The sequence below is a fragment of the Zingiber officinale genome, chromosome 6A (assembly GCF_018446385.1).
Source record: "Zingiber officinale cultivar Zhangliang chromosome 6A, Zo_v1.1, whole genome shotgun sequence".
Classification (NCBI taxonomy): domain Eukaryota; kingdom Viridiplantae; phylum Streptophyta; class Magnoliopsida; order Zingiberales; family Zingiberaceae; genus Zingiber; species Zingiber officinale.
The window spans coordinates 119,268,370-119,295,836 of NC_055997.1; the positions used below are offsets into that span (position 1 = coordinate 119,268,370).

General features: G+C 35.9%; 2 protein-coding genes across 11 annotated transcripts; both read right to left on the bottom strand.

Annotated features, from left to right (window-relative positions):
* Window positions 1-11: 11 nt before the first annotated feature.
* On the bottom strand, window positions 12-821 carry LOC121994349. Its single transcript, XM_042548418.1, has 2 exons — window positions 518-821; window positions 12-333 (listed from the first exon to the last, which is right to left on the bottom strand). The coding sequence occupies exons 1-2, from the start codon at window positions 772-774 to the stop codon at window positions 12-14; spliced, it is 579 nt and encodes a 192-aa protein (XP_042404352.1). The 5' UTR covers window positions 775-821.
* Window positions 822-1,491: 670 nt separating this feature from the next.
* On the bottom strand, window positions 1,492-27,133 carry LOC121997712 (cytochrome c-type biogenesis CcmH-like mitochondrial protein). Of its 10 annotated transcripts, none has more exons than XM_042552287.1 (6): window positions 26,698-27,132; window positions 9,188-9,644; window positions 9,054-9,126; window positions 8,604-8,803; window positions 2,008-2,139; window positions 1,492-1,881 (listed from the first exon to the last, which is right to left on the bottom strand). In XM_042552287.1, the coding sequence occupies exons 4-6, from the start codon at window positions 8,742-8,744 to the stop codon at window positions 1,702-1,704; spliced, it is 453 nt and encodes a 150-aa protein (XP_042408221.1). In that variant the 5' UTR covers window positions 8,745-8,803; window positions 9,054-9,126; window positions 9,188-9,644; window positions 26,698-27,132; the 3' UTR covers window positions 1,492-1,701. The 10 variants fall into 10 exon arrangements, with proteins under 10 accessions (XP_042408221.1, XP_042408219.1, XP_042408218.1 ...); XM_042552285.1 differs by having other exon boundaries at window positions 8,604-8,827; XM_042552284.1 differs by adding an exon at window positions 9,645-9,747 and having other exon boundaries at window positions 8,604-8,827; window positions 9,054-9,511.
* Window positions 27,134-27,467: the final 334 nt, after the last annotated feature.

Below are 27,467 nucleotides of genomic sequence, written 5' to 3' on the forward strand. Positions count from 1 at the left end.
CATTGACTGTTCTAGAGAAGTGATACTCCAAATAAGGAGAGGAGCAATTTTTTTTTTCTTCCTGTATTAGCTAGAAATAAGATAAACATCAGTAAAGTAAGTTTGTACCTTGATTTGGCGGGCGTATCTCTTCCGTCCCTGCCAAATGCAACCTCGTCCATGCTTTGCCCTTTCCTTGTGTACCTCCCACCAGTTGCTACAAACCCCGGGCAAGGCCTAAAGGCTTTTATCGGCCACCAGCCAAAGCCTGGGACGGTTGCGATCCCGCCTTGAATTCGGCCCTCGCCGTTGCAACCCTTCTCGATTACCTCTCTCCCGCAGGTCTTGCACCCCCTTGAATATTGAAATATCAGACCATGATAGTTCACTTAGAATCAATAGTTTTTCAGTGCGTGTTTCTGTTTCTAGCAACTAGCTCACGTTGCAGAGATAATTAACATACAGTTAGGTGTTGAGATCCAAAAAAAAAAAATGGGAATTTTTGTATTAGAAATTTAAATGTGAAGGCAGGGGATACTTGAATAGAGGGTCCTCTGTGACTGGATCTAGTAGTGTTTTGGAGCTCTCTTCTTGCTCTGCAACAGCCCCCGCCGCCGCCGGTTCTGCTACTCCCTCTGAGAGGATCGGATTTGTAGCTGCTTCTGTGAACGATGAAGAAGAGGAAGAGGAAGAGGATAGAAGGATGGATTTGTGGAGTGACTTCGGAGACGGAGAAGAAAGATGGCGATGGGAGAGGAAGATTTGGGAAGGAGCGAGGGAGAAGGAGGCAGCCATTGCAGGGCCACGCAAAGAACGAGAGAGGATAAAATGAAAATAAAATAATTAATAATGATGGGTAAAAATATAATGGGGCCTACTCTTATTGCTAAACGCGTCGTTCGGATGCTGGTTGGTAGTTAACATAGAATCAATTCGGATAGAAGGATGGATTTGTGGGTGACTTTTCGGTTGAAGTAAAGATTTTATTAAAAAAAAAAATCGATCTGAATTGGATCAGAATATAACTAATCCAGATTAAAAATGATTTTTTTATTATTTTTCTTATAATTTATTTACTTTTATCTAATACTTATTATTCTTATTATATCTAAAAGTATCATAATTTTTAAAATAAAATTTAATTTAATTAAAAAACGTATTAAATCAACACGAGTGAATCTGAATTCTATTCAATCCAAAAACATTTCAACCCAAATCTAATCTAATAATTCTAACACAATTCAAAAACATTTCAATCCAAATTCAATCTAAAAATTCTCAATCGGAACTTGATATGTTTTAAATTGGCTTGGATCGGATTGTCAGATTGAATTCGTTCTTGACATTCCTAAGTTAATATAATGATGAAACTGTTTATCCGGGTTGTGTTGATACCGCATGGTTTTTTTTGTCTGAATCGTATTCAAGTTCTTAAATATATTTTCCAAAGAAAATTATGAATTTTCAACAAATTTATCAACTTTAATTTTACTTTTTCGAAATTTAAAAAAATATGAAGAATTTGGTGCATCTTCCAATCGCTTCTCATTCAACTTATTGAGTAATCGATTAAACATTCATGAGCTAGAAACATTTCGACATAACAGTGACAAAATTGGAACTTTTGCAGCATTTTGTTTGTTTGCTCTTCTTATAAAGGTCCACTATGAAAGTATATAGATTAGCTAAGAGTGAAGGATCATAGAAAGCACAACAAAGCCTTCAACTCCACCACTTTCTTCTCGGAGATGGAGGTGGTGTTAGTAGTTCGAGCATAGTTTCCTTCTCTGTAGGGGTTAACGGAACACCTCGAACAAGATTCAGTGCCATTACGTGGACATTGGTATTTTGCCTGCGCCTCCGATATGCCCATCCACCAATTGCAACCCCAGCAACAATGACCTAATTCCATTGGATTAATGTCAATGAGATCTTTCTTAGAATCCAAGTAAAGTTTGTCTAAGAGAACCACACTGCAATACAAAAACAGAACGCAAGGTCCTCTGGTATCAATGTAAAAGATCTTACCGGCGACAACCATATAGCAGCAGTTTGTAGATCGAAATGAGGAGCATAAAGTACATCCTCGCCGAACCTTTCCGCTAGACTTTTGTACACCTCCTTGTCAGTTTTACCTTCTCGGATTTCATCCCGGATGAGCTGAAAGATGATAAGGAAACCACTAATTATAGTAATATTAACAATAGATACACATTTTTTTTTAAAAAAAAAGATGTTCATAATAGAGAATCATGTAGGCGACAACTATGCAGAACCTTCCTGATTAAAAGAAAAACTAAAAAGCCAAAAAGGAGAAATGCACAGATTTCAGCCGGTAAGTAGATAAACAAGAGAAAGAAAATGAACAAGGAAAAGCCCCACAAGAAACAGAGAAATTTCTGCACCAAAATTTGATAGATTTTCATTGCGAGTAAAATTCTGATAATGAATAGCAGAAACAAGGACCCTGAGATTAATAGACAAGCTTACAAAAAGAAAAACATATTTGGTTATTCAACAATTTACTGTTTGTGATTCCTCTTTGAGAACAGATACACACAAAAGAAACAAATATAAGTTCTGATATAATACTGCCAATACAATGCTTGAGACATATACTAAGGCATCAACTATGAAATCGAAACAGAAAATAATTCAACAAAAGTAGTATTTTTAAAAACTAGAGAAAAAGTTCTCACACCAAAAAAAAAATCCAAACTAGGAAGCGCCACACCATTGATTTGTTTATGTCAAGAGATTTGCACCATGATGATAATGTAGCGGAGACACTTAACTTAAACAGAGGAAAATTATTCAGGTGAATATTGCAATTTGCATACTTGTATTTGAATGACCATTTAAGTTGTCTTTCTTAATCAACAAGTTGACCAAGCATATATATGCACAGTTTGGTTGTTTTCTAGAACGTCGAGGTGGAAAAATAAAAGATACTATGTAGTAGATATCTTTGATGATAAGCCAAAATTTTGTTGCATGTAATGAAAACGAGAATGAAGGTATAGGAGTAAAGAAAGAATGGATGGACATCACCATGGTTGTCATGAAGCAGTAGTTCATTGTGTGTGTCAAGGTTCTAAAATTCGCTAGGCGTTAGTCGGGCGGCGGACCAGCGCCTAGCGCCTAGGCCGCCTAGGCGGGGACTAGGCGGCGCTAGGCGGATTCCTCGGTATTCCTTGTTTCATGTGGACTGTGGATAATGTCATATACAAATCTAAATGTTGTCTTAAACAATTTCATAGCAATGGAGATCTAACTATGTATGCTGAAATAAATACATACTTTCCAATACCAAAAAATGAAAAACTATAAAAGAAAATTAATAGTTTTGTGCAAAGGAAATATACTAGACTTAGTAAATATGAGTTAAAAAAAACAGTTAAACAATAGAACATGCAGTAAGTTATCATAATCATATAGCAAACAGTAGAACATTGGAAAATAGTAGCAATAGTTCAATTCAAGATTACAATGCATTGTGAATCAGTAACCAGTAACCACTAAGCAAAATATAATTGTTAAATAACGTAAATCATGTCTTAACAAAATGAGTTCAAAATTACACAACTAATAATATCTCATAAACTCGTATTTATTCTGCTTCCTCTTCTCCATAATTTTCAATAACTTGTTCTTCATCGGACACAAACTCAATATCATTATTGGGATCCTCGTCTTCTTCTTCAGATTCAAAATCATCTTCATGAAGTTCTCTCACTCTAGAGCTTCTTCAGGGTTGTAGATTTTCATCCGCTCCACTTGCTTCATCAACCATTTGCCAAGTGAGCCCAGAACCTAGTTCAACTTCATCATCTTCCCCACCGTCCACAATCCAACCTTGTGCATTTGAAGCATCTTTTGCAAGAAGGACATCAACATTTCTTTCTTTTTCTCTTTTTTGTTTGTTCAACAATCTAGCATTAAATTGGACAAATACTAGATTGTTCAACCTGTTGGCATCCAACCTATTTCTTTTCTTTGTATGAATCTAAAAAAAAACAGAGAAAGTAAATATTATAGTTAGTACCTGAATATAGAGTAGACATTAAAAATTATAACTAATTTAATTAAAGAGTAGACTGAAAGTTTAAAACTTACTCCTTCAAATGTACTCCAATTTCTTTCACACCCAGATGAACTTGTAGTTAATGAAAGTATCCTCAATGCCACCCTTAGCAAGTTAGGTGTGTGAGCACCGTATATACTCCACCATGCACATGGATCAAATGTATCATCATTTTTTTCACATGCTTTTGCTGCCAATGTTTTTCCAAACAACCCAGTCTTATTTCTATATTTTGGAAATTCCTTGTTAATAATTGTATCTTGTAGATCTAACTCATTGGCATGCAAAGTTTCCATGCATTCAAAAATTCCCATTGCGACCTCCTCATAAAGAGCAATAGAACTATCTTTGTAGTAAAAATAAGGATTCAACAAAAAAAGCAGTGGTATGCAATGATGTATCAAGTCTATCCTTCATTTTTGACTCAATAATGACTATGATAGGCTGATAATTTGATTCCACGTTATTCAGAGCCACCTTGATATCTTCTTTAGCTTGAAGTAGCTCCCCATATAGAAACCCCATCGATGGCTTTCTATCTCCATCTACCAATCGAAGAACTCTTACCAAAGGAGCAAATATTTTCAAAGTGTCACACCATTGCAAAAACTCATGCTCATCACATTAGAGTAAGTCAATTTCCCTTTATTTTTGACCATTTGCATTTCTCATACATATCACGTGTAAACATGGCCCTTAAAATCAAACTTTACAATATGAGGAAATTTGATGCCAACCTGGTAACTCCTGGCCAGACTATGTCTCTCTTCTTTATGAAACTTCTCATCAATGACAAAGTCTTATGGTGAGTATAAACGAAAATGGTAAAAGACTTGGCTTGCTCAATAATCTTTTCATATCGTGGAAATTCTGTTTGCCAATACTTTCAAGTATGAGATTAATAACGTGTGTTGCACATGAACTCCAAAAGATCCAGGTCGCTTTTCTCTCATCAATTTAGTTGCAACCGTATTGTTGGTGGCATTGTCTGTTACAACTGAACAATATTCGAGCTCCTACTTGTTCAACACACTTGTCAACATACTCAAAAATAAGTTCAAGATGTGTCTCCTCTCAAGACTCCTTAGATTCTAAAATGTAGTACCCTCCTTGCAATTAACACATAAATTTAAGATGCTTCTTCTTTTCTATCACTCCATGCATCTGTCATAATCGAGCACCCATTCTTTGCCCATTCTTCTTCATGTTTCTTCAGTTGTTTTGTTCTTTCAACTTCGGCTTTCAAGTGGCTCCCTAAGTTGATATTGAGTTGGAGGCTTGAATCCTGGTCCGACCCACCGCCTCCATTAGTTGCTTGAAGCTATCATTATCAACCGCATTGAATGAGATTCCATTTTCATAAACCCATCTCCCAACATATTGTTGAACTTGTTGAGTTCTCTCTTTGAAAAGAGCCTCATTTATATTTTTTTGGCGAAGTACTTTACTTCCACTGGAGCCTGCATTTTCTGGAGCAATTGCCGATGCATATCTATCCATGGGGCCAAGTGAAAGAGGTTTTTTAACTCCATCCATCCCTTCAATTTCAAGACCTTCTTCATCTACGGAAATAGCCACCTCTGCTCTACAACTTTGTTCTTCCATTATTTTGTTCTTCTTTCTGTTCCTCCCTTCTAAAATAGCCTGTTTGCACTTATTTTTGTCTTGAGATGCTTTTCGACAACCAGATACATTTCCAGGTATATTTCCAATGTGCTCCTTTATCCTATACACTCCCCCTGACATTGCTTTTCCACATAACTTACATTTAATTTTGTCGAGGTTCTTAGGATCAATCAATATCCCAAACTCCCATCCGATGTCATTTGACTTTCTTCTAAGAATCCCGGATTCGGGTTGAGTGATAGATGCTGTCGAAGATGGATTACTTGCCATTGATAACAGATATAATCTAAAAAAATTATATATATTAATAACTAACAATACATAACATGATAATAAAATTTAAATATTTAATTATACTATACAGATACAGGCATACGATACAAAATATTTTAATAACATTAAGTCATTAACCAGTCTGAGAATATTTTTTTATATATCTTAATCTAATTAATAAAATTTATTAGATATGTGTTTAAATAAATTAAATTTTAAATATTTTTTTTTTATATTTTTAAATCTGTTTTATACTGTTATATATAATTATAAATTAATAATATTTATTATTTATTGGAATTTTTAAAATTTTAATTTAATTTTCATATTTTTAAAACTGATTTATATAAATTAATAATATTTATTAGAATTTTAATATAATTTTAATATTTATAAATTCGATTAATATAAATTAATAATATATAAAATTTATAAATATGATTTATATAAATTAATAATATGTATTATATTTTTAAAAAATTTAAATATTTTTTATTTTTTAAATCTGAATATCTGATAAATGATAATATTTATTATAATTTTTAAATCTGTTAATATATAAATTAATATTTAATATTATTTATTAAAAAAGTTAAATATATTATTTATATATTAAAATCTGATTAGTGATTATATAAATAATAAATTATAAAATTAATAATGGAATTTTATATATTTAAATTTGTTTTATATAAATTAATAAAATTTATTAAAAAAATAAATTTTAAATATATTTAAATTTTAAAGGAATTGTTTGAATTTATTAAATTAAAAAAAAAAAACAAAAAACGCCGTCTCGTGACTCGCGCGACAGCGCGGACGCCACCGACACCTCGCGGGAGGCCTCCGGCGCCGCCGGAAGCTCCGCCGGACGTGTCCGGCGAAGTCCGCCGTTGCTTCCAGTGGCGCCGGAAGCGTCGCGGAAAGCTTCCAGCGCCGCTGGAAGCATCATGCGATGCTGTCGGACGCGTCCGGCGGCTGCGGACGCGTCCGGCGTCGCCGGAGACGTGCCGCGACGATGACTCAACACTGTTCTTTTGTTGATGTATCAAGTCTAAACGTAAAAACTTAAAAACGTAAAAACTTACCGGAGCGACGAAGCCTTCGACGCAACGATGCAGCTACGCAGCAACGATGAGAAGACGAAGCGGCGCTGAGAGACGACGAAGGCGTAAACAGGAAATTTCGAACAAAATACCAAAACAGTGAAACCTAAATAACGTGTCGCGGAGGCCTGACGAGGCCCGCTGAGGGCCGCCTAGGGCCGCCGAGAGCCGCCTAGGCGGCTGGGCCGCCGAGGTCACCCGCCTGGGGGTTTTCCGGCGCGGCTTGCTGCCGCCTAGCCCGTGTTTTAGAACACTGGTGTGTGTATAAACAAAAGTACAAATAATTTGCATCCTAGAAAATCTAACAAGATATATGACTAAAACTGTCCTATGTAAAATATTAGCAGTCATAAGCAGCCCCACCCAATAAAAATTAATAAAAGCAAGGAAGGTTTCCAATAACCATAAGGAAAGATTCCTCCACGAACCAAGATGACAGTTAGCAAAGGACTTCAGGGACATGACCATAGTTCACAACAGAAATAAAACCTTCTTTTGAAAAAGTAGCTTCATGTGTGAATAATGATGCAATTCTTTTGTCTTGTCGGAACCATTTGTTAAGACCCAAAAGTCTTTGAATTAGTGACTTTTTTTTAGCAAAATAGAGAATACATTATTTTTAGCAAATTCTATCATGATAACAAAGTCCTATTTTTTTTTTATCTCTCTTTATTGTCAAACATTTTACAACGTCCTTTAAAAGTAGTATAGTGACGAATGTCATGATTATTTGAGAAGTTGAAAAATACTTATTCTGTTATTTTCCCCACATGAAAAAAGACCATGAGGCTTTTGTTTCTTGTCCACATCTAGTCTACTAACTAAAAAATATGGAACCATCACATCAACAGCCTCCTTAGAATTGGTCCCACAAATATGGAGGGAGGTAAATTCAAATACGTGGAAGGCGCATAGCAGGGACTATCACAGGCAGTGACATCCTGGGGATTGACCCCTGTCCAATCCGGATACACTATCATGCGCCCACCATATGTGCTACACTCTGGGGACATCTAATATGCTAACCAAGCTTGTTCACAGCATTGCACCACTGCTTTTCTACATCAAGTCACTGTTTCTGCCTTATTTCCATCCCAAGCATTGGACTAGATGACCAAAAAGGAAGTAGGCATTTGGACATAAAGGGGAACATTTATTTTCATGCCAAGCTATTTGCTACATCCTCTTTGTTCATATTTTCCATCCCTTTTTGTTCTCCTACTCAATCGGTTTCATTTTGTTCTACTCATCCCCTTCTGCTCATCTGCTTCATCTGTTCAATGCTTCATGTACATATCTACTTTGTCACATTTGAGTTGAAGATGATTTTAATAACCAAATAATATGACCGAGGATACAGAATCGACAATGTTCATAAGAGTAGAAGAAAGGCAATATAGAGAAGTCAAAAAGAAAGAAAAATCTATGCATTCATGGATTTATTTCCAGAAAACCAAATTTAACATCCTCAAGCTATGTTAGCTAATGAAGAAACAAAGAACAACATAGAAGAGTTTCAAGAAAACTATTTTTACCTTTCTGAGCAAAATAGCAACATCTGCCTGTGAATCCTCAATGGATTGACTGCCACATTCAGTGCACCTAACATTAGGGAAAATGCTCTTCGCACGAGCCTCAACAATCTGAGCTTTCTTCAACTCCTCGCTGCTCACCATTGGAGAACCAACAAAGCCAACCTCACAGTCAAGAAGCTTGAGTCGATCAACAGTTATTCCTTCGCACAAAGTAGCAGCAGAAACTAAAGAGAATCCATATCACAACAGTTTCAAGAACATAAGGACAAGATCAAACATGTTATAAAAATAAAGCATTCTTCTGCGCATTTAGTCAAACATATACTGTGCAAGCAAACAAAACCATGCCAATTTCTACCATCGCCAAATGAACCCTGACACAGTATCATAACTCCCGATTTTGTTAAGCGTAAGGAAGAAAAAAAATCCTTCACTTAAGTTGAATCTCACCTGATGGCGTTGGATGACAGGGCGGCGATGGTAAGTGGCAGCGAATGACAGTGGAAATTGAGGTGCGCTACTTCTGCAAGTTATACAGATCTATCAAAGAAATCTATACATTTAGCTAATGGATCTGAAGTTACCCGCGGACCAGCCTCAATGAGTGATGCCAATGAATGAGCAAGGAAGAGATACAACTGTTTGAGAAGCAAGAACGGGCAGACACTGTGCTTGTCTACTTATGCTACGGGAGCCAAGGTAGTATCCGCACGGTGGGCCAGTGGCCGTCGATCGGCGGACCAGAGAACGGTGTGGCGGCTGAACGAACAGACGGCTCCTCAACTCCAGTGAAATCGATCTTGTGGGAGATTTGACTCGAAATGACGCTATTGCCCTTATCCCCTTTTAATGTATCCAAACATGCATACCGTTCTTGCATATTTATTCAATCTGATATTGCACCAGACCTGAACAAATATCCAAGGGGAAAAACTATTATGTGTACTATTTTCATCAGCCATGGATGGAGCATTCACATTTCCACGGATGCTATAATCATGATTGCCTCGTTGTTGACCAACAGATGATACAATTCTTTACCTGAATGGGAGATGTGACTACATGATTATGAAGATGGATAGGGAAAATACATATGACCACTATACTCTTGGCAGGTATCTCTGCATCCCAAGTTAATATCACCCTAGGTTGTATTATTCACAAAAGGATCAATTTCTGTGGAATGAAATTAAAGAACTATTTCCAAATTATCAAAAGGAATCAGACAAGAAAATCACTGCAAATGATTAAAAAAGAAAAACCACTACAAATGATTAAAGAAGAAAAACGGTCCTATTCTTTCCTTTCTTTTTGGCTGATCACTAGGTCTCTTCTGCACAGACAATTAGAGACGTAATGGTTAATATATTTTCCTTTTGCCTTACATTTTGCAGTTATTCTCTACTTGACTGATTGGGATAACCTGACATGTCTTCAAGCCTTAGAATTTACTAGATGAACAAAACAACATTGCATATTGTTGACGCTATGATCTGAATTAGTTTAATCCCCAAGTCACAGCTTCTCAGTTCCAGTGACAAAAGCTCTCAAGAAAACACCCAACGCATATTGAAAGGCACAAGATTCCATCCTACAAAGAAGCATGTGAAGCATGCACGACACTTGTTAATGGCTAAATTAAATATTTATGGCAACGCAGGATGATCCAAGGATTTTGCTACAATCACAACTATCATATTTCACCAACATGTGAAGTTTAGAATTTAATTCTCAACCTACAAATGTTTATGCATACATATCTAACAGGTCACCGGCTAGTAGTAACAGGGGTTGGTATCATTGGTGGTATTCATTGAGATTGTATTCCTTTGATCTCCAATAAGTTGTTGACTGATCAAACTCCTACTTTCTAATTCGGTATCAGTTGGTGTCACAGAAGAATCTACATTCTTTGCATCATGTTCGGGTGCCTAACATGTCAATTGGTCTCTTCTATGGTCGACTTCAACCACAATTGTGAATAGAGCTGATTCACTGAGTATCATCATGCTAAACCAAATCAATGAATACCTAATAGATAGGTATAAAATCAGTTACACAATCCAAATAAATGGGAGAGAGTTTAACCCAAGGTTTAAAATCTCGACCCGTGCTGAAGTTTCGGTCTCAGATCGGAACGATATGGATTTGATATCGTATCATGTTGTGCCAATATGGGTTCGATACTTTATATATATATATATATATATATATATATATATATATATATATATATATATATATATATATAAAATAAAAGGTGGTTGTTGTTGTATTAAAGTTATGTAACTTGACAGCATAAATTTATCAAAACGTCTAAAATAAAGATTAGACATTCACATCAACAAAAATATGTTTATATGATTGAGTATGTTAATATTCATGATTTTAAATTTCAAATTTATTCTAAGATAAAAAAAATTATTATCTATACTAATTATATAAATTGACACAAAAATCATAATATATATAATAATTATACAAATCATTTATTTATTAATTAATCTATATTATATATAATTATATAATTATTATGTATAAATATTCTAAATAATATTATCTATATTGAATTTAAAATCAAATTTATTTAAAAAATTTATATATTTTTAAATTTTTTAAAAAATTATTTTTTATAATTATTTATAAAATTTTAAAATTATTATAAAATTTTAATCTATTTTAAATTTATAAAAATAATTTAAAGTTTGTTTTAAAAATTATTTTAAATTATCTATTTTTTTACTTTAATTATTTATAATTTTAATAGCAATAATAAAAATATAAAATTATATATTATAATTATATTAATTAATTATCAGTTTCTTTGATTAATTATTCTTTTATATAATATATAATTTAATTTCTATTAATTAATTATAAATTATATATACTATATAATGGTTTTATTTAAAAGTTTAAATAAATCCTAACTTTTTCTCAACCTTGTAATTCCGCCTCCCATTGTAATTTTTTTTCACGTCGCCGCTGCCTCATAGCAGTCGCCTTGCCGCCACCACCTCGCCGACTCGCCGTCGCCGCATCACAACAACCTTGTCACCACCTCCTCACCGAGCTAATCTTTCGCTGATGATTCCAAGTAAGTCTTCCACGAATTGATTCTTTCTATCTTCCTTTTGTTGCGCGTGCGTGATGCACGCAATGACACACGCAAAATTGTTGTGCATGCTATGCCTGTGTCGGTCCCGCGTCAGAACGATAAAAATCACCCATTTTGGGTGGCACAACTCGAGATTTCATTCACTGATCTAACCAACCATACTTAAATTTATATAACATTCAACTTATCTAACAATAACCTACACCAAGCAGTGAACACAAAATGTAAGATAATCACTAAAGGTATACCTTACTTTCCTAAAGCTCAGAGATGCCCTCCGGCTTAACTTGCATCCCAAACTTGAAAAACACATAAATTAAAATGAGATAAAATCCCAAAAATATAAAACCCGACATTCGAACTCGAACCACTCTGATACAAATAAAATTGTCACGCCCCAAAGGTATACTTGTTCGCCAAATTGGACGATACCCCTAGTGATATTATAGGAAGTAACTGATATCAAAACAATTCAAGCCAACATAAACTACCAATGTAATATAATAACACCAAGTTACAAATGACAATGAGTGTATGTATGCATGAACATGTGAGCATACTAACTAACAAGCTAAAATCAATACTCAAACATTTGATACAGAAAGAAAATTATAAATACAAGCAGCAGAAAATAACCCAAATAACTCAAATAAAAATCCTTACTACATAATACTATATATAAAAAGATCAAAGGATGCAGTCTCATGTAAAATACTTATTACAAAAGTAAGAGAGTCAATATAATCATCTGCTAACCAAAAGCATAACCAACAATAAAATACTCCACTAATCCGCTCAACTAGGTATAACCAATAAATCGGAAGTACTTACAGTACATCCAAACCTACACAAACAAATATATAACCACCATATAACAAGCATATAACTAGTCCTGTCTAGTGCAACAATATGCGATCACAAATAGATCTCGTGAGTGGTCAAGGTATATAAATAGTCACTGTTCACGGGAGAACGCTCTATCATGGATGGTCTCGTGGGCGAACAGGATGAGGTAGCTATCTAGCTTCTCAGCCACTGACTACAGGAAAACGCTCTACCACGAATGATCTTGTGAGCAGTTAGGGTATGTAAATAGTCATTGTTTGTAGGAGAATGCTCTACCACAGATAGTTTCATGGGCAGACAGGATGTAAAAGTGGCTACTGTCTGCAGGAGTACACTCTACCACAGATGGTCCCATGGGCAGACAGATATATACGTAGCTATCTAGCCATGGACTACGAGTGACAATATACGCTACCACAGATGACCCCGTGGGTAGTTGTATGTATTATGATCACTGATGACTCTCTCGACCCCGAATTAGAGATAATGGTTGACAGGATATACCAATGGTCACTAACAACTCTCTCAACCATGAATGAGAGACAACGGTCGTAAGTGTAAGGAACTAGGGTGCTAAACACACAGAAAGTGCAACAGAAAACATCTAGTTCATATCAGAAGATCCATGTGAAGGAAGAAAACATATACTACGTTTTAACATGATAAGGAGTTATACCTTTGATGTGTGTACTCGATCTCCCGACAGCTAGGATCTCAGCACGATCATGTATCCGTACCTCTTTCGGTATCCACATGAATACAAGACAATGAAGAAGACTAACACTCAAGGTTGTGTTAGCAGCCCTCTTTGAGTTTCGGCCAAAGAAAGAAAGGATAAGAAGAAGAATGAATTCACACTAAAAAATGAGAGAAAAAAATATTTTTATACCTCATCCAATGAAAATACTTAATGAGCATTAACACTCCATTAAGGCCATTTTGAACTCTTCATTTTTTAATTTAATTTTTAAATTGAATGAATTTCGAAATTAACTCTTCTAATGTTTCATTAATCTCCATTAATCCTCTTTAGTGAATGAATTCACTTGATTCTAACTCAAGTTTAATTCGGATTAGATTGAATCCATATGGTTGGATTCACTTGAGTCTAACTAAATGATTCTAATTCGGATGTGTCAATCATCTCACACTTGACTCTTAGAGCTAATATTAACAATCTCCCACTAGCTCAAGTGTTAATCACTAAAATAATCTCATCTAATGGTTCATCACATTTTAGTCAAACTAAAATGAATCTATCTCCAAATCAGTATGTTCTTTGTGTGTGATCCAATAAGTTCTTGTAACGTTAGCAATGTCTCCAAAATTATTTTAGATACATAAATAATGAGTGACATCTAACAAGACATTATTGCTACCCAAGTGACGAAAATGTCAATATCTGACTTAACCTTTCCGTGACTATTATCTTGAATGACTCAATCCTTCTATCCTTGATATCTAGATTGATCAATGAGGCATAGACCGTGTTATCCTCTTATCAATCTTTGTGTTTCTTGATCTCTAAGTAGACATACTCAATCAAATAAGTTCAATATCTCATATTGATTCATATGAGTATGGTCATGCTTTCTTGTGTCCTACTAATCAAGGGGCTCACGGATATTGCTTCCGTCATATGAAAGAGATAGATCTCATGCACATCACTCATATCCCTTCACATAACTTCTTGCATACCTAGTGATCGACTTTATAGTCTATCCTGTTATAGATGACGATTGATGATACCAAAGTACACGACTCCTTATGTAGGGAACCGTAGTGACTTCAGATCTAAGGACTATTCATACCAATAGTCACATGAGAATGTTTATGACACAGTTATAACGATCTATGAAACATTCTCATGGGGGATTATTCAGTATATATTCTCTAATATATACCCATGTGTCAACCTGATATATCATATCCATGATTTGTGAGATTAAGTCATTCGTTGATCTACGTGTTAGTCTCAACGCATTAATATTGTCCTTGCATATTAATATTTGACTAGGAATAGTTTAAAGTAGTGTTCTATATATATCTACAATATCTCACTATCAATTCAACCAATTGATATATTGTAGATTAGAACCTCTTATTTTAGAACATTATTATACTTATTCATTCGGCACTGAATTAAAATAAATATAATAACCAACTTTGTCTTTTATTGATAATAAAATATGATACAAAAGGAGCCTCTTACAATCATCTTATAATTGGTACTAGGGCTAATACTAACAATCTCCCACTAGCACTAGTGTCAATCACTGAAATATCTAATATCCAGTGACCTAATATGACCATCATGCTTTCTCTATGCCAAAGCCTTGGTCAAGAGATCCACAATGTTAGCATCGGGCGGTACTCTGCATATCCTCACATCTCCTCTATCGATGATCTCTCGAATAAGATGGAATCACCGTAGTATATTTTTGGATCTCTGATGAGAGAGAGGTTCCTTAGCCTGTGCAATAGCTCCATTGTTATCACAATAGAGGTCTATTAGGTTCGTTAAACTAGGAACAACACCAAGCTCTATAATGAACTTCCTGATCCAAACAGTCTCTTTAGCTGCAACTGAAGTGGCAATGTACTCGACTTCTATTGTAGAATCAGCGACTGTGTTTTGCTTTGAACTCTTCCAGCTCACAGCACCACCATTTAAACAAAATATATATCCTGACTGTGATCTATAATCATCCTTGTCAGTTTGGAAGCTAGCATCGATGTAACCCTTTACATCAAGCTCTTCATCGCCTCCAAAGATCAAGAAATAATCTTAAGTTCTTCTCAAGTACTTAAGAATATTCTTGATTGCTATCCAGTGACCTTCACCTGGACTAGTATCTGCTCGTCATGCTTAACGCATATGAGATATCTGGGTGAGTACAAAGTATGTCATACTTGATAGACCCTATAGCAGATGTATAAGAAATCTAATCTATGCGGTCGCTTTCTTTCTTAGAAGAGGGGCATTAAGTCTTCGAAAGACTCACACCATGTGACATCGACAGGAATCCCTTCTTGGAATGCTGCATGGCAAAACGTTTAAGCACCTTGTCAATATATATACTCTGGCTTAGGCCAAGCAATCTTTTGGATCTATCGCTATAGATCTTGATGCCTAAAATGTAGGTTGCTTCACCTAAGTCCTTCATTGAGAAATAATTCCCAAGCCAAGTCTTCACTGGCTGAAGAGTAAAGATATCATTTCCAATGAGAAGTATGTCATCTACATACAATATGAGAAAGATGATTGTGCTCCCACTAACTTTCTTGTAGACACAAGGTTCATCTTCATCATTAATGAAACTAAAAGCTTTGATCGCATCATCGAATCGAAGATTCCAACTTCTAGAAGCTTGCTTTAATCCATATATGAATCGTTGCAACTTACATACCTTTCTAGCATGCTCTAGATCTACAAAACTCTTAGGTTGTATCATGTACACATCCTCAAGTAGATTTCCATTAAGAAATACGGTTTTGACATCTATCTGTCAGATCTCATAATCATATTAAGTGGCAATAGCAAGCATGATCCGAATAGATTTAAGCATCGCAACTGGTGAAAAGGTTTCATCATAGTCTATACCATGAATCTGCTTGAATTCTTTAGCCACCAATCTACCTTTATAGGTATGCATATGACCATCCATGTCAGTCTTCACCATGAAGACTCACATACACCTAATGGGTTTGATCCCTTCAAGTGGATCAACCAAAGTTCATATTTGGTTAGTGTACATGGATTCCATTTCGAATTTCATAGCCTCTAGTAATTTCTCAGAATCTGGGCCCTGTATAATTTCCTGATAAGATGTAGGTTTGTTGAGAACAACAAACACTACATCACCGTGGTCAGACAAGAGAAAAGAATATCTCTCAAGTTGACGACGGATACTATCAAATCTGCGTAAAGCTTGTGCTACTTGAACAGGTTGTTGCTCAACAACTTCTTGCGATGTAACAAAATCATGATCCACAACATCTTGTGGTACTTGTTCAGTTTCCATCAAGGCGTTAGTACTAGTTTATGTATCTTGAATTTCTTTAAGATCGACTTTACTCTCACTAGATTTTCTAGAAACAAATTCTCTTTCTAGAAAAACACTATTTCTGGCAACAAACACTTTGCCATGTGTGGAATTATAAGAGTAATATCCCTTTGTTTCCTTGGGATATCCTACAAAATAGCATTTGTCCAATTTGAGTTCTAGTTTATCTAAGACTTGTCATCGAACGTAAGCCTCACAACTCCAAAATTTCATGAAAAACATCTTAGGACTCTTCCCAGTTCATATCGTATATGGTGTTTTTATGACAACCTTAGATGGAATGCGGTTAAGTGTGAAAGTAGTTGTCTCTAGAACATGTCCCCAGAAGGAAATAGAAAGATCTTTATGACTCATCATTAATCGTACAATATTTAATAAAGTATGATTTCTCCTTTCTGATATACCATCCATTGTGATGTTCTAAGTGGAGTAAGTTGAGATATGATCCCACACTCAACGAGATGGTCATGAAACTTTTGGCTAAGGTATTCCCCACCTCCATCTGATCGAAGCATCTTAATATGCTTACCAAGTTGGTTTTGTACTTCATTCTTAAATTCTTTGAACTTTTCAAAGGATTCTGACTTATGTCTCATCATATACATATAGTCATATCCACTAAAATCATCAGTGAAAGTAATGAAGTAATGATAGCCTCCTCTAGCTGATATTCTGAAAGGGTCATATACATCAGTATGTTTGAGTCCTAACAAATTATTAGCTCTTTTGCTGTGTCTACTAAATGGAGTTTTAGTCATTTTGCCTTGAAGACAAGATTCACATGACTCATATGATTTAAAATCAAATGAGTCCAGAAGCGCATCTTTATAGAGTTGAGATATGTAACTCTCATTTATGTGACCCAAGCGACAATGCCAGAAATATATTTGGTTCAAATTATTAGACTTGAATTGTTTGATATTTATGTTATAAATTGGGTTTTCAAAGTCTAGAACATAGAGTTCATTTAACAGAGGTGCACTACAATAAAACATGTCATTTAAATAAACAGAACAACATTTGACATTTATTATAAATGAAAACTCCTTGTCTAAATAAGAAATAGAGATTATGTTTTTAGTTAAAGCAGACACATAATAACACTTTTCTAGTTCTAAAATAAGCCCAGTGGGCAAAGATAAGGAATATGTTCCTACAACAATAGCAACAACTCTTGCACCATTGCCTACTCGTAGGTCCACTTCGCCCTTCGTCAATGCTCTACTATTTCTCAACCCCTGCACATTAGTACAAATGTGAGATGCACACCCGGTATCTAATACTCATGAAGAAGAAATAGATAGATTGATTTCTATAACATATATATACCTAAGGCAGAAATCTTATTTCTCGTCCTTTTCAATTCCTTTAGGTACACCTTGTAGTTCCTCTTCCTGTGTTCGGTCTCACCGCAGTGGAAACAGGTTCCATCCTTAACAACCCCGCCTTTAGGTTTCAGTGCATGAGTCTTGCCCTTGTCTTTGGTTTGGGTCTTACCCTTACCTTTAGGCTTCCACTTGCCTTTGCCCTTTGGCACCATCAAAATGGTACTAGGTTTTACCTTCTTAAGGTTGAGTTCAGCAGTTCTCAACATGCTCAACATCTTAGGTAGTGGTTTGTCAATTTAATTCATGTTGTAGTTCATAACAAATTGACTGTAGCTCTCAAACAATGATTGCAGAATAAAGTCAATGGTCAATTCTTGGCCTAGTGGGAACCCCAACCTTTGTAGATTCTTCACATACCCAATCATTTTGAGCATATAAGACCCTACGGGACTTCCTTCTTGCATTCTGTACTAAAACAGTGCCTTAGGGATCTCAAATCTCTCATGCCTTGCTTGTCCTTGATATAGTTGTCTAAGATGTTCAACTATATTATAAGCATCCATGTTCTCATGTTACTTCTGAAGCTCATAGTTCATGGTGGCGAGCATAAGACATGATACATCTAATGCATCATCTTGATGCTTCTTATAAACATCCTAATCAGCTTTAGTGGCAGTAGTGGAGGGTGCTCCAGGAATGGGTTGCTCTAAGACGTACTGTTTTCTTTCTTGCTTGAGAACTATTCTCAAGTTTCTGTACCAGTTCATGAAGTTAGCTCTATTGAGCTTGTCTTTATCAAGGACAGATCGCAGAGAGAGGGTATTCGACGTATTTGATGACATAGTAATCTACAATAATAAAATACAGAAATAAGTATCATATTTAGATCATTCAATTAGGATTTTAATTAAATTATTCTCCCACTTAATTATAAAGCTTGGTAAGAGCAAGTCATGGATGTAGTTTTACCTATACTACTAATTCCAAATCCAATTGCGATGACATTCATGTGGGACAAGATCCATGTTATACCTCATCTTGAGTTAACTTTGGCTAATCACCCAAGACTTAGTGTAACTTAGGTAGGTAACGTTTACTAATTACATCCTATGTAACTCTTATATCATTCGGTGAATAAGACTATTTATTGGTTTGCCCATCTTATGAAATTCACATTATATAGCTTATCTTGAGTTAGCTTTGACTAATCGCCCAAGACTAGTATAATTTAAATTTCATCATATGGGATATGTCTCTAAGTTCTCAATCCAATTGATAAAACTTAGTTAAGTCACACTCAAAATTTAATAGTCGAACATCACAATTGTCTTGTCGCACTCTAGGAAGATAAATCGAGTCACTTTGCTTTGGCAAAACCTGACTACAATTAATCGAGCTAGAAGTGAGTACCAAACTTTGGTAGGCATATATTAAAAGGACCTAATTATTGTTAAACTACACATGTATCACATACAATCATGGCACACATTAACATATATGCTAAATTAAACGTGACATGGTTATGACCCCATAACTACGATCTTCTCAAGACAATGAGAAGATCAAAAGGTCAACCTAGGTTTAAGCATCTTATCCAAGTGCTTCTTTGATCGTCGTGTGTTGTTGTCCTTCTCCCTTTTCCACCATTGTCCAATAGACTAATTCTTCTCTAATTTGTACATTACAAAACCTAAAGAAACCTCAAGTTACATTCGAGGATAGTCTAAATTTACAACAAGAGTGATAAAAGATGAAGGCACGACACGCAAGCCATATTATGAATTACAACACACATCCAATCACATTGGGGTTAAAGGGCATAACCATGCACCATGTCATCTATATATTTATAATATCCTTATGACATAAATCTACTATAATTTCAACAACTAATTATGAGCTGCAATGTCATGGTGATCCCGCTAGCCAGTTAGCGGACGGGGTTCAAGGGGCAGCGCCCCTTGCGAGGGTGAGAGGGCAATGCCCCAGCGAAAAATTATTTCGCATACTCATTGTATGAGTTGCTGCCATACCCGAGACCATGCAACCCACAAAAATCGAGAGACCATGTTGTTCACAACACTTTGTCTGAGACCACCTTGCTGTTCACAACTTCTATTGGCCAAAATGTTGGAAGTTTATTTCTATCAAATGAATAGGTTATAGCACTTGTTCATAACAAGTATGAAGATGTTATATCCTTTAGTTTGTTCATATACTCACTGTTTCATTCCCAACAGAAAACTCATAAACGTGCAAATCATAGTAAACCTATAATGCAATTTCTATATAACATATAAAATCTAACAACTTAGTATACGCCTTCGCAAGTAGCTCTGATACCACTATAAGAAACTAGGGCGCTAAATACACAAAAAGCGCAACGAAAAATATCTAGTTCCTATCAGAAGATCCATGTGAACGAAGAAAACATATACTAAATTTTAACATGATAAGGAGTTATACCTTTAATGCGTGTATTCGATCTCTCGACAACTAGGATCTTAGCACGATTACATGTCTGTGCCTCTTTCAGTATCCATACAAACACAAGAAATGAAGAGGACCAACACTCTTTGAGTTTCGGCCAAAGAAAGAGAGGAGAAGAAGAATAAATTCACACTCAAAAATGAGAGAAAAAAATACTTTTGTACTTCATCCAATAAAAATACTTAATGAGCATTAATTCACTTAATGAGACTTAATGAGCATTAACACTCCATTAAGGTCATTTTAAACTCTTCATTTTTTAATTCAATTTTAAAATTGAATGAATTTCGAAATTAACTCTTCTAATGTTTCATTAAACTCCATTAATCCTCTTTAGTGAATGATGAGTGTAACTCAAGTTTAATTCGAATTATATTGAATCTATATGGTTGGATTCACTTGAGTCTAACTCAATTATTCTAATCCGGATATGTCAATCATCTCATAATTAACTCTTAGAGTCAATACTAACAGTCAAGACATAACAACATAATGATAAGTAAAAAAACAAATAATCACATCCAGTATGCTACTCTATAACTACACCTCGGTCTAACCTCACTAACATATAGGTATGCCTTATTAACAAATCAAGGTATAGTAGGACACTCGATATCCTATACTACAGTATGATCTTACTAATTCACATGCATGAATAAATATCAAGTTGGTAACCTAGTTCAATATTCTACAGCTATGCTACGGTATAGTATCACTAGCATAAAAGTACAACTACAATGACCATAAATAGCATGGATAACAACGAGACTACATGGATATCAAAATAGACTAAAACAAGTGCAAGTAGTAAAGGTCAACTCTAGAAATATATAAAGTAGAGACAAGGTAAGCAATAACTACTATCTAATCAAAATATAGTAATAAATAATCATGCACTAGAATCAAAGATACTATAGAAGTCAAAGCAGGAACTATCCACCTCAAGCGTAGAATATCTTAACCGTCTTCAAGTCAAAAGTCTCGAGCTCAAATCCTATAAGTGTGGGATAGGAAGCAAATCTAAGGATCTATAATATATGAACCAATTGTTGGTGCGGTTAGCACTAACGGTCTAACTCAGGTTTTGATGAATGATAAAGTAGGTTAAGTTAATTTTGTTGTGATCTAACACTTTGACTGGGTGAAGGAGAAATCCAGCTAGGTCAACGGACCGATTGGATAGCTGGTGCGAAGCCCAGCTAGGTCGACGAGCCGACCGGATAGATAACAAGAAATCTAGCTATGTCGATGGGTTGATCAGATAACTGGTATAAAGTCTAGCTAAGTCAAAAGGTCTACTGGATAGCTGGCACGAAGTCCAAACAGGTTGACTGACTGATTGGATGTCTAGCAAAAGAAAAGTAAAGGTAAGTCACTGGAGGGGAGTGACTTGGTGAGGGCGCGTTCCCCGTTTGAGGGAACTATAGACGTCGATTCAACTTAAAGCCATTTTGAAAATCTAAGTTGAGATCGTGACTAGATTCTGGTCTCGAGGAGACAGAATCTAATTACTACTAAGTTTATATATATATATATATAGAAATGTTCTCCTGCGGTGCATTTCTTGCGGTTTGGTGCGGTAGAAGTGATTTGGCATTCCACGTCAAAGCCAAAAAAAATAAAAAAGCGCACGCTGCGGACTTGCCTTCCTGATCGGTCACTAGTCCGATCAGGGAACCTCCTGATCGGTCTCTGGACCGATCAGGGAACCTCCTGATCGGTCTCTGAACCGATCAGGGAACCTCCGCTTCTCCCGGCGTTTGCCGATGATCGGCGTTTAACGCTGGCGGAACACCCCTCGGCCGGATCACAACCGGATTCCGGCCGGATCGCGACCGGATTCCGGCCGGATCGTGGCCAGAATCGGCAGCGTTGCGTCTGCTAGCATCGCGGCAGATTTGGCCATGAAACGGCCGGATTCCGGCAGCGATCCGGCTGACAGTGGCTGGGCGTCCAACGGAAGGTCGGCAGTGGCCGTTTGGCGAGGTCGGCGAACGTGGAATGCCAAATCACTTCTACCGCACCAAACCGCAAGAAATGCACCGCAGGAGAACATTTATATATATATATATATATATATATATATATATATATATATATATATCAGTGTTCGAAAACACGGGCTCGGCGGCTGCCTAGGCGTTGTGCGGCAGTAGGCCGCGCCGGAAACCCCCCAGGCGGGTGACCTAGGCGGCTCTCGGCGACCCTCGGCGTAGATATTTAGGTTTTCATATTTTGTACCAAATTTGTTGTTTGTGTGTTTAGGGTTTAGAGTTTAGGGTTTTATCGTCTCTCAGCGCCGCTTCGTCTTCTCTCATCGTCGCTGCGTCAAGGCTTCGTCGCTCCGTGGCTCCGGTAAGTTTTTACGTTTTTTCCCTTACTTTCTGTTAATTTTTTTTTTATTCCTGTTGAGTCATTGTCGCGGCACGTCTCCGCAGCGCAGGATGCGTCCGCAGCTGCCGGAAGCGTCGTAGGACGCGTCCGGCAGCATCTCGTGATGCTTTCAGCGACACTAGAAGCTTTCCGCGACACTTCCGACGCCGCTGGAAGCAACATCGGACTTCGCCGGACTCGTTCGGCGGTGCTTCCGGCAGCACTGAATGCGTCCGGCGGAGCCGGACCCCTCCCACGAGGCATCCGCGCCATCGCGACAGAGACGACGTTTTTTTTTTTAGATTTAATAAATTAAAACAATTCCTAACGGGGATAATTTCAATAATAGAGTTGGGTTCAAGCCTAATAAAATTACGATCCCAATTAAATATATTTAAAATTTATTTTTTTATAATAAATATTATTAATTTATATAAAACAAATTTAAATATATAAAATTATATATAAAATTCTAATAACCATTATTAATTTATATAATCAGATTTAAATATATAAATAATATATTTAACTTTTTTAAATAAATAATAATAAATATTAATTTATATATCAACAGCTTTAAAAAATTATAATAAATATCATCATTTATCAGATTTAAAAATATAAAAAATATTTAAAATTTTAAAAAAATATAATACATATTATTAATTTATATAAATCATATTTATAAATTTTATATATTATAAATTTATATTAATCGGATTTATAAATATTAAAATTATATTAAAATTTTAAAAATTCTAATAAATATTATTAATTTATATAAATCAGTTTTAAAAATAAAAAAATATGAAAATTAAATTAAAATTTTAAAAATTCCAATAAATATTATTAATTTATATATAAAACAGATTTAAAAATATAAAAAATATATTTAAAATTTAATTTATTTAAACAAATATCTAATAAATTTTATTAATTAGATTAAGATATATAAAAAAATATTCTCAGACTTGTTAATGACTTAATGTTATATTTCATTATTTTGTATGGTATGATATAATTAAATTTTATTATCATGTTATGTCTTGTTATATATAATTTTTCAGATTATCTGTTATCAATGGTAAGCAATCCATCTTCGACAGCATCTGTCACTCAATCCGAATCCAGGATTCTTAGAAGAAAGTCAAATGACATCGGATGGGAGTTTAGGATATTAATTGATCCTAAGAACCTCGACAAAATTAAATGTAAGTTATGTGGAAAAGCAATGTCAGGAGGAGTGTATAGGATAAAGGAGCACATTGAAAATATACCTGGAAATGTATTTGGTTGTCGAAAAGCATCTCAAGAAGACATAAGTGCAAACAGACTATTTTAGAAGGGAGGAACAGAAAGAAGAACAAAATAATGAAAGAACAAAGTTGTAGAGCAGAGGTGGCTATTTCTCTAGACGAAGAAGAAGGTCTTGAAATTAAAGGGATTGATGGAATTAAAAAACCTCTTCCACTTTACCCCATGGATAGATATGCATCGACAATTGCTCCAGAAAATGCATGCTCCAGTAGAAGTAAAGTGTTTCGCCAAAAAAATATAAATGAGGTTCTTTTCAAAGAGAGAACTCAATAAGTTCAACAATATATTGGGAGATGGGTTTATGAAAATGGAATCTCATTCAATGCTGTTGATAATGATAGCTTCAAGCAACTAATGGAGGCAGTGGGTCAATTTGGACTAGGATTCAAGCCTCCAACTCAATATCAACTTAGGGAGCTACTATTGAAAGCCGAAGTTGAAAGAACAAAATAAATGCTGAAGAAACATGAAGAAGAATGGGCAAAGAATGGATGCTCAATCATGACAGATGCATGGAGTGATAGTAAAAGAAGAAGCATCTTAAATTTGTGTGTTAATTGCAAGGAGGGTACTACATTTTTAGAGTCTAAGGAGTCTTCAGACGAGGCGCATACATCTGAACTTATTTTTGAGTATGTTGACAAGTGTATTGAACAGGTAGGAGCTCAGAATATTGTTCAGATTGTAACAGACAATGCCACCAACAATATGGATTGTAGATGGTGGGAAAGATGATGAAGTTGAACTAGGTTCCGGGCTCACTTGGCAAATCGTTGATGAAGTAAGTGGAGCAGATGAAAATCTACAACCCCGAAGAAGCTCTAAAGTGAGAGAACTTCATGAAGATGATTTTGAATCTGAAGAAGAAGACGAGGATCACAATAATGATATTGAAAATTATGGAGAACAAGTTATTGAAAATTATGGAGAAGAAGAAGAAGTAGAATAAATATGAGTCTATGAGATATTATTAGTTGTATATTTTTGAACTCATTTTGTTAAGACATGATTTATGTTATTCAACAATTATATTTTGCTTAGTGGTTACTGGTTCACAATGTATTGTAATCTTGAATTGAACTATTGCTACCATTTTCTAATGTTTTCCCCCACTAAAGTTGTTTTAGCTATAGCAAGGTTTTAAAATTTGAGTTGGATATATGTTCTATTGTTTACTACATGATTATGATAACTTACTGCATGTTCTACTGTTCAACTGTTTCTTTTACTCATATTTACTGAGTTTAGTATATTTCCTTTACACAAAACTATTAGTTTTCTTTTAGTTTTTCATTTTTTTTGTATTGGAAAGTATGCATTTATTTCAGCATACATAGTTAGATCTCCATTGCTATGAAATTGTTTAAGACAATATTTAAATTTGCATATGATATTGTCCACAGTCCACATGAGAAACAAGGGATACCGAGGAATCCGCCTAGCGGCGCCTAGTCCCCGCCTAGTCGGCCTAGACGCTAAGCGCTAGTCTGTCGGTTCTAAAATTCGCTAGGTGCTAGTCGGACGACAGATTTGTGCTAACATTTGTTTTGCAGGGTAGTATAATATTTATTACCTAGGACTAATCTTTTCTTGCAGGAAAAAGGGATCCGGGCGCCCGGAAAGGATCTGGGCGCCCGGAATGCAAAAGTTTATCTCGTCGCAACGTGGAGCGCGCTGATTGGCTAGACAGACGTCACGCTCCAGGCGCGCGGAAGGGATCCAGGCGCCTGAAGCTTCCTATATAAGGAGGCCACCACCTGGAGCAAAGGACAACAATTTTCTTTCTGTGATTACTCTGTTGCGCACTGCTCCTGCGACGCTACGAAGCTCTTCCGGCAACCTGTGGCTCAATTTCTTGTTGTTGTCGGTATTTCTTTTTTCTTGTACTTAATCGTGTAACATTTTACAAATTTTTAGTGATTGCCCAACGAAAGTACTCTCACGTGCGACTTTAGTGTAGGAGTCGACAAAGACTCCGAACTAAGTAAAATTGATTTTGTTAGCGTTGTGTTTTATGTTTCCGTTTCTTACTCGATAACGATTTTCGAAGATCGCTATTCACCCTCCTCCCCCTCTAGCGAACTTTACGATCCAACACCAATAAATCAAGTTACTCATCCTATTAGTAACTCCATACTAATAATTACTAAGTAGTTAATGAGTTATAAATTTGATTACTGATTCAATAAATCCTTAATCATATTATCTAATTATAACCAATCTGTAAACCCACTCTCAGATTTCACAAATGCATAAATCAATAAGGTTATTAATAATAATCCTAAAGCCAATTATCTATTAATTAATAATCATCATTAAACTAGTTCAACCTTCATCAGCTAATTTAATCAATCATCAATTCATTAATTAACCCCAAGTTAACTTACTGGTATCCTCTTCCTCTTCCTACTTACTCGAACAATAACACTGTTTAATCAACATTTACCCAATTTCTTTATAACTCAGTTAATTAATTCAATCAACAATTATCTAATAGCATTATCTGAAATTAAATATGTTACTCAATAATGAAATTTAAATTAGAATTTCTTTACCTTTATTGTTCGGCCCCTCCTCCGACAGCTTCAACTCCAGCAGAGGCTAGCTCACGGTGGCCGACGATGGCCCTAGGTCAAGGATAGCTGCTGGCGACTAGTGGTCACAACGGAGTTGGGTATTGGAGGCGGCGGCGATTGCAAAGGGTCGGTCAACTATTGCCCGCAACAATTGTGCACAGCAAGGGAGAAGGAAGGAAGGCGGTCGATGTATAGACGGGGTAAAGGATGCCCGACACGGCGGTCCGTGAGCGTCAACCAAGAAGAAACACAGTTGTGGCCTGCGCGCTCAAGGCGGACCACCGACCATGGAGATGGAGGAGAGAGATGGGTGGTGGCGGCAGCGGTGCACGATGCCGACTGAGAGAAGCACTGTCGCGCCTTTGCGAGAAGTGGCGAAGTAGATCAAGGACTTAGGGTTCGGGTGAATAGGAAAATAAATGAAATTTTTGTAAGGAAATTAAGGTGACGTTTGGTTTTTTTTTATGAGGGGTGCTTAGTTGGAGGGAATGAGAGTGGGGAATGGGAAAGAGATTGAAAGTAGATGTTTGGTTGGGAAGATTAGTGGTGGGTCCCACGGATTCATTACCCCAAACATGGGAATGAACCATTCCCTAGCAAAAGGAAGAGAATGGGAAACCCCTCATTCCCATTCCCCACTTCTATCAATCTCATTCTCATTCACATTCCCTTATGTGAACCAAGCACCTCCTGAATCGGAATTGGAATCGGAATCGGAATATTATGAAATGAGAATGGGTATGAGTATA